The sequence below is a fragment of the Hyla sarda genome, chromosome 3, assembly GCF_029499605.1.
Source record: "Hyla sarda isolate aHylSar1 chromosome 3, aHylSar1.hap1, whole genome shotgun sequence".
Taxonomy (NCBI): domain Eukaryota; kingdom Metazoa; phylum Chordata; class Amphibia; order Anura; family Hylidae; genus Hyla; species Hyla sarda.
Window position 1 is genome coordinate 147,948,987 of NC_079191.1, and position 18,862 is coordinate 147,967,848.

At 38.4% G+C, this 18,862-nt stretch overlaps 1 protein-coding gene across 1 annotated transcript in view; it reads left to right on the forward strand.

Moving 5' to 3' along the window:
- NAALADL2 (N-acetylated alpha-linked acidic dipeptidase like 2) overlaps nt 1-18,862 on the forward strand; it is an 801,196-nt gene that overhangs the window by 496,568 nt on the left and 285,766 nt on the right. Inside the window, exon 11 of the mRNA XM_056565215.1 lies at nt 13,822-13,917. Within this exon, the coding sequence (XP_056421190.1) occupies nt 13,822-13,917 (96 nt within the window). The remainder of the gene's footprint in view (nt 1-13,821; nt 13,918-18,862) is intronic.

The following is an 18,862-nucleotide window of genomic DNA, read 5'->3' on the forward strand; positions in this document are numbered from 1 at the left end:
ACGCTACAATCAATTTTAATTGCAGTGTCTAAGGGGTTAAAGCCAGGCATCACTGTGATCGGTGATGTCTGGCATTAGAGATGGGTCCTGGTGGCAGATAGCCACCAGGGCCACCCAGCTATGACCCACGCTCAGCTCCTGAGCACATGTCAGAGAAGGGGAGTGGGATGTTGTCGTCCAAAAGGGGTTAAAGGTTGTATCGTGAAAGGTAGAAATTATTCTCACGGCTACTGGTAGGGGGTGTAGCTTTGTGCCTAAAGAACTACATTTACGCACAAAATAGCGACTTTTGACAAAAGTCGCAAATGATAAAAACGTGACCACTGCATGGTCAAAAAGAAAAAGTTCTACTGGTAAGCAAAAAGAGTAAAACTGTCAATATCAAAAGGCGAATAAGAGACTCAAATGATGCTGCTTGAGCCTGAACTGCGCTTAACTATAGACAAAAAAAATGTTCTAAAAGCAGTGATAAATCTCCCCCTCTGTGTTGGAAAAAAACAGCCATCCAGCCAGTATCACTGTCCTATTGCTAAATAAAACTATATCACTTTTGAAATATATTGAAAACCACATTTCTAACAGGATCTGTTACCACTGATTCTCTACTACTTGTGATAGCAATCTTTTTTTTTTTTTTTTTTTTTTTAAATGTACCCCTCATTGTAAGGGCTTTTTCACAGATATACAGTGTTTGTCATCTTTTCCCTCCGATACTTGCTAAAAAGTGACAGAAGGAAATTCATGCTAGAGCTGAACCCATTACTTTGAATGGGGCAGTTCACATTTATCCGGTACCTAAAGTTGGACACCGGATGGATAGACATGCCATCTTGCTTCATTCCCCCCTCCGGCATTCAGAAATAATAGATGCCTGATGCTAAACAGCTGATGACAATTTATGCATGTTGTAGCTGCAGTTGTCTTTTAGTTTTAGGCTGAGCTCACACCGGACATATGTGAACCCAGCCTAACACCTAAACACCAGTGATCATTCGTCAGATGTCCCTACATCATGCTTTCTGTATTCAAAACACTTATTCAGAAGAGTATCTAACACTCCTTGCTCTTTATTGCTGCATCTTCACATATACTGATTGAGTGGCTCACATAGCTATATGTGTCTTTTTACATTTTTACAAGAGATGACTAAAATATGGTACAAATTAAGCACTTTTTCCTCTTGGGTTACTTCTATTTTCAATAAGATGTCAGATGTCTCATATAAAAAAGACCTGGAATCCTGTTTGAATTTTTAGTTTGTCTATTATTTTGTAAAGTGATGCAGATTTTTTTTCACCATATAAAGATTATCATCTGAAGTTTTTTTTGTGATACCATTACTTAAGCAGAGTTAAAAGGACAGCAGAGTAAGAGCATATGGCCAGCTTGTATTGAGAAGTTTTACATCAGAAACCCACTAATTTAAAAAAATGGACTTAATGCATAGTCCAGCAGTTTTTGAACTACCGTATATATTTCTTAGAATCAGAACTAGTTTAAGCTTTTAATTTAACCATATCCAGGAAGCCAGCTATCTTTGAAAACCTTTCTTCTCTATTAGGTCTAAGGACATATGATCATTGACGTGATCATGCACTGTTAAAGTAAAAGTTGGGTCACATTAGAATTGAATTATGAAATGAAATGTTTAATTCATATAAAATATATGCTTGGAAACAATATCAATGTTAGACTTAAATGTATTTTTAGAAACACTGCCACCCTAGTCAAACCCTTCCATCAGGAAATTTATATTTTTACTAGTAATGTTTCAAAGCTCTTTATGCTGCTTCTTTTATTTTTCCTCTGTTTTGTCTTGTGATATAGGATGGCGTTGATATATACTCCCTTTTTTCTGACTGAAGTTTACTTTTTTATGAAATTACTTAACATTTTGTTAAAATTAGTTTGTGCTGCTCTTGTTATTTCTTGTTTCATCAGTTTTATTGTTTATTCTTACTGTTTGAATGATCTTTAGTGCTTCTCATATAGTGGCCCAGATTTATGAATTTGCCTAAAACTAAAACTGTCTGGTCTTCTGGTCTTGCCCATAATAACCAATCACAGCTCAGCTTTAATTTTTTCAGAGCTAGTTAAGATATGAAAGCTCAACTGTGATTCATTGTTATGAGCAAAGTCAGACAGTTGGGATTTTAGGCAGACTGATAAGTCTGGGCCAGTGTGCTCCATTTACCCAATGGATGCCAAAAAAGAGGGACCCGATGATCAAAGTTTCCCACTGTTTGCTTTTACAATTGTATATGTTGCAGACTTTTATTGGTGGTATATGTTGGGAGATCCTCCTCATTTGTAGCTCTAATGACTCTATGCTGACGGAAGGGAAAATAAAGGCAACATGTGCATGTACCTCATAGCTTGTTGTTCTATACCACAGTTGCCCTGGCTTCAGCCTCTGCAAATATTGGCATTGACCAGAATGTCTGAATCTCTAACAATCATCACTGTTCCTATCATTGTTTTATAACTTGCCTGAACGGTCCAGCCGTGTTCAGCGTGCCACAATGCTGTTCAGCAAATCGCAAGCTGCAGTGACATCCCTCCTCGGCCGGTGACAGGCTGAGTGGCAGTGTGATGCACTGAGCCTTGGCAACCAATGCCATGGCTCAATGTGATGCCACTCAGCATATCACACTGCCACTCAGCATATCGCTGGCCGAGGAGGGATTTCACCGCGGTTTGTGATTTGCTGACCAGCATTGTGATGCGCTGAAGATGGCTAGATGTTTTTTTCTTCTTTTCATTATTAACCCCTTAAGGACGCAGAGTCTTTCTGTTTTTGCATTTTCATTTTTTGCATTTTTTGCATTTTTCCATATGATGGCTTATTTTTTGCGCCACCAATTCTAATTTGCAGTGACATTAGTAATTTTACCAAAAAATCCATGGTGAAACGGAAAAAAAATTCATTTTGCAACAAAATTGAAGAAGGAATTGTAACTTTTGGGGGCTTTCGTTTCTACGCAGTGAACTTTTCGGTAAAAATGACACCTTATCTTTATTCTGTAGGTCCATATGGTTAAAATGATACCCTACTTATATAGGTTTGATTTTGTCATACTTCTGAAAAAATCATAACTACATGCAGGAAAATTTATGTCTTCTGACCCCTATAAATTTTCTATTTTTCCATTTACGGGCCGGTATGAGGGCTTATTTTTTGCACTGTAATCTGAAGTTTTTATCGGTACCAGACTTTGATTGCTTTTTATAAATTTTTTCATGATGTAAAAAGTGACCAAAAATACGCTATGTTGGACTTTGGAATTTTTTTTTAAATTTACGGTATATTTTTACAACTTGGACATTTCCGCACGCGGTGATACCACATGTGTTTATTTTTTTTACACTGTTTTTTTTTTTTAATGGGAAAAGGGGGTGATTCAAACTTTTATTAGGGAAGCGGTTAAATGACCTTTCTTAACTTTTTTTCCCACTTTTTTTGCAGTGTTATAGCTCCCATAGGGGGCTATAACACTGCACACACTGATCTTTTACACTGATCCCTGCAAAGCCATAGCTTTGCATGGATCAGTGTTATAGGCAGTTGATTGCTCAAGCCGATCGGACGCGACAGATTTTATCGCGATAGTCCCAATCAGCCTGACACAGTTGCCGGGAAGCTTTCACTTTCATTTTAGACGCGACAATCAACTTTGATCGCCGTGTCTAAAGTGTTAATGGCACGTGGCACAACGATCGGTTGCGCTGACTGACCTGGTATGACGCGGGGTCACGGCGTGACCTCGTTTTAAATACCGGACCGGGCATAGGGCGTACAGGTACGCCCTATGTCCTTAATAGGTTAACAGGTCTACACTGAAACTATTTCACAATAAACAATTTCACATTTTACGTGCAATCTCAGAAAACCATGTACAAAGTAGGAAATTTTATAGCTACATAATTAATCCTACTATAAATTATGGGACATCCAAAAATCTAGAAGAAGCAGGAGGGATGCCAAATGTTTGTCACCGAATAGAAAAATATATGTATATATATATTTTTTTTTATATAAAATAACTTTGTTTTGTTTATATGCTAAATAAAAAACAGTGTTTGTAAATGAATACTATTCTAAAATTGTATATGCAACTAAGCTGTGTTGCATAAAACATATAATAAGAATCTTATTTATATGGATAGGCATTTTAAACACTGAAAACTTAAATGAGTAATATAAACAATTTAGAGTAATCTATTTATAGTCAGTCTGTATAAGGTTTATAAAACATTGCTAATTTCCACCACAATAAATATAATATAATTACTGTCTTTATTATTATACAGAATTACTAGGAATAAATATGTACATATCTGATTTAAAATAGATAAAATCAAGTAGATATTGCATTTTTATTTCTTTTAATTTTGTAATGAAGATGAAGATATATACCCTGTAGTGGTGCATTCTGGAACAAAATTAGAACTGCATATATAATTATATCTGTTTAAAATATAGCAAAATTACATTTGCTTATGGAATTCTGGTGTAGCCTGATATAAAGAATATGAAAAATATTGTTATGGATCACTAACTCACATTTATTGGCTGTCAGCTTACAAAATCGAGGCTGCTTATTCTGCACTGCAGTATTAGAATCTCCTTTATTATATTGTTTCAGGCATGCTGGAATATAATGATGTGTTTTGACTTTTTAATGTTGTCTTAAAACTGAATTACAAACCATTGGGTTGAAGGTTTTCCTGAAATAGGAAATATTTGAAATGTAACCTACCTGCACATTTTATTTTATCTTAAGAATTAAGTCTAACTGAAAAAGCACATAATTAAGAGAGGAGAAATTAACCTAAATTTTAATGAATAACTCATAACAATAGTTTTACATGAAGTGATAATAAATTGCATATTGTGGCTTTCCAATTGCTCTTTAGAGAAATAGTTCATCTGAGGAAACATACTGAAAATGTTATCACCCTACTACATACCAATTAATTTTTTTATCACTCTGTATTTCCACTTAAACTAAGATTCAGTATGTATTTCTTCAAGATAAACATAATAATAATAAAAATGGTTACATTGCTTTATATTTACTATATCTAAAAAATTGAAGTTGAGTACATTTACATGTACAGTATTTCAGTATAGGGAACAAATAATACTAGCCAAAATGTGTAAATATTTCAGGTGGCTTCTTTTGTCTTTGCAAAACTCCACCCAGTGGAAAATGATGTGCTTGTTTAATATAGGGGGGTGGTTTTAATGTCTCATTGAATGATATGTTTCTCCTCTACGAACAAAATATTTTGATGGGAGGTTAGGGCATCATTCCATAAAGAAGAGATTTTGCTATTAGGCCCTTTAACATTAAGTATCATACATACCGTGATATTTAACTAAAAGTATTGTAAAAGTATTGTAATGACCAGAACACTTAACTGATGACAGCTTTTGTCCCCGGTAGTACTCATGTATGGCACAGTTGGCAGCTTCGGTCTCCGGTAGTATTTTAGTTATGGCACATGCATACAGAAGATAAAGAACAAAGGTGCACTCCATACCTACAAGAAAAACTAGTTTAATTGATAATCACTACTTGTATTTTATATGGGTTTCATATAGAGCTTGGGTCTCAGGAGCAACCTATTTGCATAAAAAAAAAAGAGCAGCTGCACAGGGACCTAGAAAAAGGGCAACACTGACGTATGGATCTGTGCAAGTGCCCCTCTTTCTAGTTTCTAGCAGCCATTAGTGTATCTTGTCAGCATGGGTAGGCAAAAAGTTATAATTTTGGAATACCATGCACTTTATGTATAGTGGTATCCAATACAGGTAGAGATGAAAGAAGTATTTTGAAAAATGACTTTATTGTAAGGCTGCTTTCACACTATAAAAAGTAATCCGTTACAAACGTCCGTCAGAAAACCCATGTTAAACGGCCGTTAAATAATCCCATTCAAGTCTATGGGATTTTTTTATTAGCCGTTATGAATCGTTATAGCCTGTCATGACTAACAGCCTTTAGTTGTGACGGGACATGCACTAATTTTTCACCCGTCACAAGAAACGGGTAAATTAACACCGTTATTTATAGCTTTGAAGTCAATGGCAAACGGATGAGCCGTTATGTAATCCGTTTGCACCTGGTTTATAATATCCGTTATTACTTCTGAGCATGCTCAAAAGAGGTGTTATCAGCAGACTCCTGCATTGCTGATGAACTACTACTACTACCATCATGGAACAGACTTGTTTCGATGATGGGAGTAGTAATTCCCTGGCTGCGGGAGTCTGCAGACAGCTGGGGAGGCTACATTAGTGTTTGTACTACTACCCCCATCATGTAACAGAGTCTGTTCCATGATGGGGTTGTAGTATAGGAGCTGAGGGATTGATCGCACTGTGTTTCACTTCTGAGACCCAATACGATCAGAAGTTATTAAGCAGGGTATACAGTGGGGATCAAAAGTTTGGGCACCCCAGGTAATAATTTGTATTAATGTGCATAAAGAAGCCAAGGAAAGATGGAAAAATCTCCACAAGGCATCAAATTACAGATTAGACATTTTTATAATATTTCAAGAAAAGTTAGATTTTATTTCCATCATTTACACTTTCAAAATAACAGAAAACAAAAAAAATGACATCTGTAAAAGTTTGGGCACCCTGCAGAGTTAATATCTTGTACTGTCCTCTTTGGCAAGTATCACAGCTTGTAAACGTAGCCAGCAAATAGTCTTTCAATTCTTTTTCAAGGTATCTTTGCCCATTCTTCCTTACAAAAGTCTTCCAGTTCTTTGAGATTTCTGGGCTGTCTGTCACGCACTGCTTTTTTAAGGTCTATCCATAGATTTTCAATAATGTTGAGGTCAGGAGATTGTGAAAGCCATGACAAAACCTTCAGTTTACGCCTCTTGATGTAATCCCCTGTGGATTTCGAGGTGTGTTTAGGATCATTATCCATTTGTAGAAGCCATCCTCTCTTTAACTTCAGCTTTTTCACAGATGGCATCAAGTTAGCATCCAAAATTTGCTGAAATTTTGTTGAATCCATTTTTCCTTCTACTTGTGAGATGTTCCCTGTGCCACTGGCTGCAATACAACCTCAACGCATGATTGATCCACCCCCATGCTTAACAGTTGGACAGAGGTTCTTTTCATTAAATTCTGTTCCCCTTCTTCTCCAAACGTACCTTTGCTCATTCCGGCCAAAAAGTTAAATTTTAACCTCATCGGTCCACAGAACTTGTTTCCAAAATGCATCAGGCTTGTCTATATGTTCATTTGCAAAGTTCAAATGCTGATTTTTGTGGTGAGGACGTAGGACAGGTTTTCTTCTGATGACTCTTCCACGAAGACCATATTTGTACAAGCATCTCTTTATAGTGAAATAGTGTACCACATCTCCAGTGTCTGCCAGATCTTTCTGGAGGGATTGTGCAGTCAAACATGGGGTTTGAATTGTTTTTCTCACAATCCTGCCAGCTGTTCTGTTTGATATTTTTCTTGGTCTTCCAGATCTTGCTTTAAATTCCACTGTTCCTGATGACTGCCATTTCTTAATTACATTCCGAACAGAGGATATTGACATCTGAAAATGTTTTGCTATCTTCTTATAGCCTTCTCCAGCTTCGTGAGCATCAACTATTTTCAGTTTCAGATTTCTAGACAACTGCTTAGAAGAACCCATGGTGCTGATTATTGGTGCAAGGTCAGATGAGTCTGGGCATTTAAAACCTTTGAAATTGACATCACCTGGTCTTCCCAGATGATGATTGAGAACAATCCATGACACTGGCAGGTCTCAGCTTTGCAAAGGGGGCAGTGCATGCTATAAATTCTGCAGGGTGCCCAAACTTTTCCAGACACCATTTTTTTGTTTTCTGTTATTTTGAAAGTGTAAATGATGGAAATAAAATTTTACTTTTGTTGACATATTATAAGAATGTCTAATCTGTAATTTGATGCCTTTTGGAGATTTTTCCATCTTTCCTTGGCTTCTTTATGCACATTAATAAAAATTTTTACCTGGGGTGCCCAAACTTTTGATCCCCACTGTATGTGTTTTAACTTTCATTTTTAAATCCCCTGCGGGGAGCCCTGAATGGCCGGTGCTGAGGAGCCAATCAGGGCTCTCAGTGGGAGATTAAAAAAAATGAACATTGTGAGTAGCAGTGGGCCATATCCATATTAAAAGCACTGTGGGGGCATGATATATAGCTCTGCAGGGGGGGGCAGACATATAGCCTATATATCTAGCCCCCCAGCGCATTTATAATATGCCCACTATTGCGCATTTATATACACACACATATATATATATATATATATATATATATATATACATATATATATATATACATACATACCCCCCTGCCGGCGCATGTATACCTCCCTCCAGCACATTTATAAATGTATACCCCCCACCGGCACATTAATAAATATATACCCCCGTCGGCGCATTAATAAATATATACCCCCGCAGCGCATGTATAATGTGCCCTCGCAGCGCAGTCATCTATATACATATGCCACCACTGTGCAATGAATGAAAAGCATTCTAGCAGCAGCATTGGCCGGCCCGATGCTGCTGATAGAAATACTTTTCATTCATAGCGCAGCGCTGGCATATGTATATAGAAGCGCTGTGGAGTGCAGATAACGCTATATATGTCTGCACCCACCAGCGCTTCTATATATATATACCCCTGCAACACTATGAATGAAAAGTATTGCGCATAGTGCCAGCAGACGTCTGCTGCACTGTGGGGGATATATATAAATGCGCTGCAGGGGGCATATTATAAATGCGCTGGGGGCTAGATATATAGGCTATATGTCTGCCCCACCCCTGCAGCGCTATATATCTTGCCCTGCAGCGCTTTTAACCCCTTAAGGACTCAGCATTTTTCCGTTTTTGCATTTAAATTTTTTCCTCATCACCTTCTAAAAATCATAACGCTTTCAATTTTGCACCTAAAAATCCATATGATGGCTTATTTTTTGCGACACCAATTCTACTTTGCAGTGACATTAGTCATTTTACCAAAAAATCCACGGCGAAATGGAGAAAAGAATCATTGTGCGACAAAATTGAAGAAAATATTTCATTTTGTAACTTTTGGGGGCTTCCGTTTCTACGCAGTGCATTTTTCGGTAAAAATAACATCTTATCTTTATTCTGTAGGTCCATACGGTTAAAATGATACCCTTTTTTTAAAGGTTGGATATTGTCGTACTTCGGGAAAAAATCATAACTACATGCAGGAAAATGTATATGTTAAAAATTATCATCTTCTAACCCCCATAACTTTTTTATTTTTCTGCGTATGGGCCGGTATGAGGACTAATTTTTTGCGCCGTTTTCTGAAGTTTTTATCGGTATCATTTATGTATTGATCGGACTTTTTGATCGCTTTCTATTCATTTTTTCATGATATAAAAAGTGACCAAAAATACACTATTTTGGACTTTGAAATTTTTTTGCGCGCACGCCATTCAATATATTTTTATAGTTCAGACATTTTCGCACGTGGCGATACCCCATATGTTTATTTTTATTTACACAGTTTTTTTATGGGAAAAGGGGGGTGATTCAAACTTTTAATAGTGAAGGGGTTAAATGACCTTTATTAACTTTTATTTTCACTTTTTTTTCGCAGCGTTATAGCTCCCATAGGGACCTATAACACTGCACACACTGATCTTCTATGCTGATCCCTGCAAAGCCATAGCTTTGCACGGATCAGTCAGATAGGGGGTTGATTGCTCAAGCCTGTAGCTCAGGCTTGAAGTAATCAATCGACGATCGGATGCCGCGGAGAGAGGTAAGGAGACCTCTACCTGCGTCCCAGCTGATCGGAACATCACGATTTTATCGAGATGTCCCGATCAGCCTGCCGGGAACCGTTTATTTTCATTTTCAGATGCAGCGGTCAACTTTGATCGCTGCGTCTGAAGGGTTAACAGCACGCGGCACAACGATCGAGGCTGCGCGCTGTTAGCCCAGGGTTCCGGGTATGATTAGCAGCCGGGACCGGCCTGGTGTGATGCGGGGTCACGGCCCTAAGTCCTTAAGAGGTTAATGTACATATGGTGCCCTGCTACTCACAATGTTCATTTTTAAATCTCCCGCTGAGAGCCCTGATTGGCTCCTCAGTAACGCCACATTTTGGAGGGTTTCGTTTTCACATTGTACAATTTACGGTAAAAATGCCATGTGTTCTTTATTCTGTGGGTCAATACGAATAAAATGATACTCATGGCTTGATACTTTTATATTATTGTACCGCTTAAAAAAATCTAAAACTTTTTGTACAAAATCAGTAATCTAAAATCGTCCTATTTTGACCACCTAGAATTTTTTCATTTTTCAGTATATAGGGCGGAATGAGGGCTAATTTTTTGCGCCATCATCTGTACTTTTTATCAATACCACATTTGAATACATAAAAGTTTTGGATAATTTTTTATTAATTTTTTTGGGAATAAAATGTGACAAAAAGCTGCATTTTTGGACTTTTTATTTATTTATTTATTTTTTTCCGTTTACGTCGTTCACTGTACGGGATGATTAACTTTATATTTTGATAGTTTTGGACATTTATGCACGTGGAGATACCAAATATGTTTATAAAAAAGAAATGTACGCATTTTGGGGGTAAAATGGGAGAAACGTACAATTTTCTTGGGGGAGGGGATTTTTCATGTCCCCAAAGGGGACTATCTATAGCAATCATTTGATTGCTAATACTGTTCAGTGCTATGCATAGGACATAGCACTGATCAGTATTATCGGCTATCTTCTGCTTTGGTCTGCTGGATCTCAGACCAGTGCAGGAGACGCCGGGAGATGGACGGAGGCAGGGGAGGTGAGCTCCGTCCGCCATTACAGATGATTGGATCGCTGCTGCAGTGCTGCAGGCGATCTGATCATCTATTTTAACATGCGCATTGCTGCAGATGCCATGATCTGTATCGATCACGGCATCTGAGGGGTTAATGGCCGACATCTACGTGATCGCGGATGTCAGCCATTACCGGCGGGTCCCCGGCTGCTGATAGTAACCAGAACCTGCTGTGTATGACGCAAGCACCGCTCCGGTGCTTGCGGTCATACACAGGATGTAAATGTACGTCCTAGTGTGTGAAGTACCACCAAACCAGGACGTACATTTACGTCCATGGTCGTTAATCTTAGGCACATGATCTTTCAATTATTGTTGGGCATCAACCAGGATGTAACCAGGATGGCACTCTGCAATCTTTCTCTCTAATTGATCCATATGGGTGCTCAGAGCATCTATATTATTTTCAAGATGGGCTCTAAATCCTTTACATAGGAGGAGATTTTGTTTTGAAGCATGGCAAGCGTCTTTTTTTTAAAAAGCGTGGTGCTTCTGGAGGGAAGGTCTTAAAGTTCATGAGACTTGTAATGTTGTGACATGGTAAAATCTGGATCAAGCTAATGTGGCATATTTTTCTTAGTATCAGGGCTCTTGCTATTTGGCTAATAAAATGTAGTTAGTTGTCAAGGTCTTTTACCGCTCTCTTTAAAGGGGTATTCCAGGAAAAAAAATGTTTTTTATATCAACTGGCTCCAGAAAGTTAAACAGATTTGTAAATTACTTCTATTAAAAGAAACTTAATCCTTTCAATAATTATCAGCTGCTGAAGTTGAGTTGTTGTTTTCTGTCTGGCAACAGTGCTCTCTGCTGACATCTCTACTTGTCTCGGGAACTGCACAGAGTAGAAGAGGTTTGCTATGGGGATTTGCTTCTAAACTGGGCGGTTCCTGAGACAGGTGTCATCAGAGAGCACTTAGAGAGAAAATAACAGCTCAACTTCAGCAGCTCTGAAAGGATTAAGATTTTTGAATAGAAGTAACTTACAAATCTGTTTAACTTTCTGGACCAAGTTGATCTACTGGATACTTGTTCCATCAAAGATGTTCTTAAAGAAACAGGTGGGAAATGTAATATGTTGCTTGTGTTTAATAAAAAGAAAATAATACAGCAGTAGTATGCCCAGGTCTCAGTATGGTAAGAGAATAATGCAGCAGATCATACAGGAGGATTCTTTTGCACACACAGTCTGTTAACTACTCCCCCCCTCCCCCCCCCCCAAAAAAAAAAAAAAATAAAATAAAAAATGAGGCAATCTTTTTATGGGTAGCGTATTCCAGTGGTGTAAAGCAATGCAAACAATGAACATCTAATAATGCAAAGAGAAACCCAAGCTATGGGTTTTGTAGAAATAGATATAAGGCTGTGTATGTACCATTTTTGGGGGAGGACTTATTCTTAACCTTAAAAATTTTTCAGGATGGCAAAAACTGAATATTTCATATGGTTATTCTGCTTTATTTTTGCTTTTGACCCTTTTGGAATCTTTTTTTTTTTAATTTCTAGCAGTTATTGGCCAAAAAAATTGCTGTTAGGAATGTTGAGTGTCCCCACATTGCCTGCCAAATTGTGGCATTTTGGGTCTTTTTTTGGGCTGTCAAATAGGTGTTTTGTGGACATTCTATGGCCTGGCAAAACAACTCAAAATAATGTTCCAGAACATAGCCTACATGATTCAAAAGGTACATGAAATGTATTACAATCACATATGCAAAACATAGGATATTGCCATGCTTGGAGGGGCCAAGTACTTTATTACCATTATTGGTTAATTCAGTAAGCAGATGATTAAGAATAGCGCTAAGAAAGGTTATTACCTCTTTAAGATAAAGTAATTAGCAATAAACATGAATAGAATTTTCCTTTCTGTCACAAGCTGCTTCCTCATTAGGATCACAGTTTGATTTTCTCCATCTCTGGGTCTGTCAGCATCAATCATGTAATCTTCTGGCATTTTCCTCTGCGGTAATATGATGGATTGCTATTTCACACTAATTTTATGTGAATGAACAAAACCTTTAATTGATTACGTGTAATCATAGATTCTATAGACTTTAATGATTATGATGTACATTTTAATGACTGAGCCATATGGAAGAAATCAATATGTTTTACCATCAAGAACAAGCACAGCCCTGTACAGTTGTCCCTCAATATACGGTGGTAATTCGTTCCAAACGACCCATCGTTTGTCGAATCCATCGTATGTTGAGGGATCCGTGCAATATAAAGTATAGGAAGCTGTACTCACCTGTCCCCGCCGCTCCAGACCAGGTCCTCACCGCTCCCGATGCTGTCCCAGGGGCTCTCGATGCTGTCCCGCTGCTCCGCTGTCTTCTTCGTGATCCTCCGGCTTCTTCCGCATCTTCTGCAGGGTCCGGGCCTCGCTTTCTGGTCATGTTATTATGCTGCTGCGCCAGCACGGTGTGCGTAGTGACGTAATAACGACGCCGGAAAGCGAGGCCCGGACCCTGGAGAAGATGCAGAAGACGCCAGAGGATCGTGAAGTGGACCCAGAGCAGCGGGAATAGGTAGGCAAACCTGCCCGGGATGCTTAAACTGCTATCCGACAGCTGCTTAAGCATTTTGTGCTGTCGGATAGCAGTTAATGCGATGGCCCCGACATATAAAAGCATCGTATGTCGATGCTGACATCGACATGCGATGGCCTCTGAGAGGCCATCATATGTCGATTTTATCATATGTCGGGGCCATCGCATGTCGGGGGGTTACTGTATATTGTGGAGTGTTACCTGGCTACTTAGCATGCTAAATATACAATTATACAAAAATATACCTACTATTTTTACAAGTTAAATTGTACTATGATATAATAATAATAATAATAATAATAATAATAATAATAATAATAATAATAATAATAATAAAAAAATATATAATAATAATAATAATAATAATAATTTGTTTTAGATTCCACACATTTTCTCAGAAGTTTTGTTCAACGATGAGAAAACATCAATGAATGAGATGAATGGTTTCTTCCATCTTCATGAATATGTTGCCAAGGTAAGAAAAGCTTGTACAGCAGTGTCCTACCAATGTATGACCATGAATTTTCATGTTAATGTTTTGATTATGTCTGTTTTCATAATTAAAAAAAATATGAATGTGCAATCTATTGTAAATTTATTTAGTACTGTCGGTATCTAAGTATTAAGCTAACACCAAGTCCAAAATTTTGCAGTTGGCACTTCATATGTTATTCATTTATTATTATTTTAGCAAAGTACCCTTAGTACCAGGGCGCAGTTTATATGATAAGGGGTAAAAATGCAGATAACACAAATTCAAGTGCAATCAATCCCTTATCCCCTGTACTACTACCCCCAACATGGAACAGACTCTGTTCCATGATGGGGGTAGCAGTACAAACTCTAAAGTAGCCTCCTCAGCCACCTGCAGACTCCTGCAGCTGGGGAACTACTACTCCCATCATGGAAAGAAGTCTGTTCCATGATGGGAGGAGTAGTAGTCCCAGCTGCAAGAGTCTGTCGACGGCTGATACTAACAGATGAAAAACTGATGAAAATGGATGCCACTAAATGGCATCCCTTTGCATAAGTTTGCATCCGTTATTAGAATGGTCCATTTAGGAGGCATTAACGGAGAAAATATGATCCAAAAAAAGTGATGGAGATACCTTTTTAAATACCTTTTTGTAAGGTACCATTAAAAAATATTATAAAAGATGCAGCAGTGATGGAAAAAATAGTATTTAAAAAATGTATCTTTTTTATAAAGAAATTTTAATAAATTTTTAAACAGGGATCAATTTATGTGGGCAAGCAGGCAGGGCACAAAAAAAATGTAGCTGACAATAATTAAAATGTAGTGTGTGTGTGTTTTTCACTTCTTTTTTTAACCATTTTTTAGGTAGTACTACTACTCCCAGCATGGAACACACTGTTCCATGATGGGAGTAGTAGTACATGTACTAATTGACAGATCACCCATGTCACTTCTGACACACATTGCGATCCTCCTGTATAATGTATAGATGCGGCCGGCCGCTCTTCTATGGTCACCTGCACTGCCGTATGTATATATATATATATATATATATATATATATATATATATATATATACATACATACACATATTTCCCACAGAGAGTGGTGATTGGACAGATGTTACCAGCCAATCACAGCTCTCTGTGGGAAATATGAATAGGTGTAGATATACGTCAGTGCAGGGGACCATAGAAGAGTGGCCGGCCGCCCGCATCTATACATTATGCAGGAGGATCACAGCGGGTGTCAGGAGTGACACCTGCTGTGATTTTTCCTTACCTGCGGGTACTAATGCTCCCAACATGGAGCACGCTCTGCTCCATTCTGGGAGCTGTAGTACCTGCATTAATAGACAATTTGCAACAGGTGTCAGAAGTGACACCCACTGCGAGTGTGCTCCATGTTGGCAGCAGTAGTGCCTGCAGTTAAGGACAGATCACAGCAGATTTCACTCCTTACACCCTCTGCGATTATCCTTCATCCCTGAGATGCGGAGCGGCTTTCTCCTGCGCTCGAATCTCTGCTCAGTACTCTGGCCGCCCACTTACCATTCATATTTCCCACTGAGAGCGGGGATTGGCTGCCACCATCCGGCCAATCCCCACTCTGGGCGGAAAATATAAATGAGTGAAGTATAGTGCAGAGATGCGAGCGCGGTATAGAGCCCCTCCTCATCTCTGCTATCTTATGGACGATCGCATCGGGTGTCAGGAGTGACACCTGGGGAAATCTGTCTACTAGTACAGGAACTACTACCCCCATCATGAAACAGTGTATTCCATGGTTGGAGTAGTTGTACTATCTAAAAATATTAAAAAAAAAGAAAAAAAAAGTGAAAAGCACACACACTATGTTTTTATTATTGTCGGCTACATTTGTAGGTCCCTGCCCACCCACATAAATTGATCCCTGTTTAAAAATTTGCATTAACATTTTTATTTATGTTTTTCATTTTTCGGGAGCGGGCAGGGACCAGAAAATTTAGCACTCAATATTAATAATTAATGAGGAGTGCATTTCATATTTTTTTTCTAGTTTTCATTCTAAATTATAACTTTTTTTTATTTTCACTTCACTTTTTTAGCCCCATTTTTAATATTGAGCGCTGAATGTTCTGGTCCCTGCCCGCTCCCAAAATTGAAAGACAAAAAAAAAAAAAATGTTGTAAATTTTTAAACAGGGATCCATTTATGTGGGCGGGCAAGGTCCTAAAAATGTAGCCGACAATAATAAAAATGTATAAAGGGGCCATTTAAATGTAAAAATAATATATATTTTTAATTAATATAAAAAAATTATTAGTAACATATTTTAATTTTGTGTTTAACAAAATAGTTGTGTGTATGTGTGTTTCACTTATTTTTCTCTATTTCTTTTAATTTTTTAGGTAGTACTACTACTCCCAGCATGGAAAAGACTATTCCATGATGGGAGTAGTAGTACCTGTTTTAATAGACAGATCACAGCGAGTATCACTCCTGACCCACGATGCGATTGTCCTATCTATTGCAGAGATGGAGCGACTTTCTCCTGCGCTCACATCTCTGCACTATACTCCGGCCAACCAGTGATGTGAATAATATTCACATCACGTATTCATATTTCCCACAGAGAGCTATGATTGGCCAGATGGTTCCAGCCACTCACAGCTATTTCACAGGAAATATGAATAATAGGTATATATACGGCATATACTCATAGTACAGTGGGACCAGAGAAGAGCGGCCGGCCGTCCGCATCTATACATTATACAGGACGGTCTCATCGGATGTCAGAAGTGACACTCGCTGCGATCTGTCTAATAATGTCTTAAGCTCCCAACATGGAGTAGAGGGTGCCCCATGTTGGGAGCAGTAGTACCTTCAGTTAAGGACAGATCACAGCAGGTATCACTCCTGACACCCGATGCGATCGTCCTATCTAGATGCAAGAAAGCCACCTGCATCTTTACATTATACAGGACGATCACAACGGGTGTCCGGAGTGGCACCCGGGGCGATCTGTCTATTAGTACAGGTACTACTACTCCCATCATGGAACAGTCTGTAGTACTACCTAAAAATGGAAAAAAAAGAGAGTTAAAAAAGTGAAACACACACTTAATTAAACACATTATTAAAATACATTACTAATAAAAATTTGCAGAGAATTTATTTGGATCAAATCGGTTCTTTTTTTATAAATTCAGCGAAACGACCAACTCGAATTTTTCGAATTTGCTCATCTCTACTTGTGCCTTTTAATAAATTTTTGACATCTTTACTCCAGACTTTTTTTTACTAAAAACAAGAGTTTGATATGCCAGTCTTAAAGGAGAACTGCAGCCAAAAACACTTATCCCCTAGCCGACTGCTGGGACCCCGCGATCTCCTAAATGGGGGCCCCAGCATTAGCATTCAGTGTGAGTGCTAATGCGCGTAGTGTCAACCTGAGAGGTTGATGGTTATGCCTCCTCCCTCATACCCATACAGTCCTATGGGAGAGGTGGGGAGGCAAGAATGCTGCCTACCGCCTCTCCCATAGATTTACATGGTGGAGGTGTGCCGAACGCCGCGTCATGCTGCGGCCGGCATGCCTCCTGCATGGGAGAGTCATGGCAGAGCCATGGCCCTGTGCAGGAGATCGGGGGGGGGGGGGGGGTCCCAGCGTTCAAACCCAGCGCAATCAAACACTTATCCAATATGCTGTGGATAGGGGAGAAGTGTTTTGCGCTGCAGATGTCCTCTACTAAATTCCCCCATATTGTTATGGCTTTAACCAGAGAAGTGGATTCTTAACCTAGATCAGTCTTTAAATTATACTGTCCTTAAATGAAGACTACAAGTTTGAACAAGAAGTACCAAGTGACAACAAAAAGGAGCAAAAAGCAGGTAAAATGCAGAGACAAGTTCCGGTTCAAGGTCAGATTTAGAATCAAAACATAGAATAATCCTAGGCTGGGGACAAGAACAACATTTTAATAGACAACTAATGAAGCCAGACTAGACTCCCTTTGAGATACAGTAGTGTCAAGGCTTGGAACAAGCAGTTTATGTTAATAAAACTTTAGTATGGCTGAATTAAAACAATTCTACAAAACTCCCAAATGGCAATTTAAAAGTTTGATCTCATTTGATCTCACTTATGGGTTATTTGCTGCTGCTGCTGCTAAAAGTAACTTACCAAGTATTCAGTAAAGTGGGGAAGTTATTTTATTTCAGACAAAGCCTGATGTGTTAGATACTTTTTAAATCTTGGGTGTTGTAGTTTATTCAAGGGTGCCTGGATCAAAATCTCATACATTTAAAACGGACCTGTCAGCAGTAAATTAGTGATGTAATCATCAGAATTCAAGGCATGCCTTTTTTTTAATCTTTATTGTCTTTTCTAGCGCTGAGATACAAGCTTTTTTTTGTTATTTTGCAAATGAGGGGGTGTTCCCTAGTGTGGCAATAGCCCAGGTAAGCCCAATCCATTCTTTCTTGGTCTAGTGGCTGTCAGCCAAACAGCATAGGTGGATGCCAGCCAGTCCGTGTGCAGTGATAAAGAGGACTGGGGTTGGACTTACTTTTATTGGACATTAGTGTTGAGCGGCAATGGCCATATTCTAATTCGCAAAATTTCATGAATATATAGACGAATATTCGTTCTATATTCGTGAATTTCGCGTATTCGTTATATTCGCATATTCGAGGAAGAAAACAGTGAGGGGGTGGGCAACTTTACTATTGGTTGCTAGGGATGTTGTTGATAACATCTGACAAGTGTATGTGCATCATTCTAATTGGTCCACAAGTGAATATGCGAATATGCACATATGTGGAAAAAAGTGAATATTTATAATTTCGAATAGATAGCGAATATATTCGCAATATTTGTGAATTCGCAAATTTGTGATATTCGCAATAAAAATTCTAAATGCGGATATTTGCGCCCAACACTACTGAACATATCAATTTGC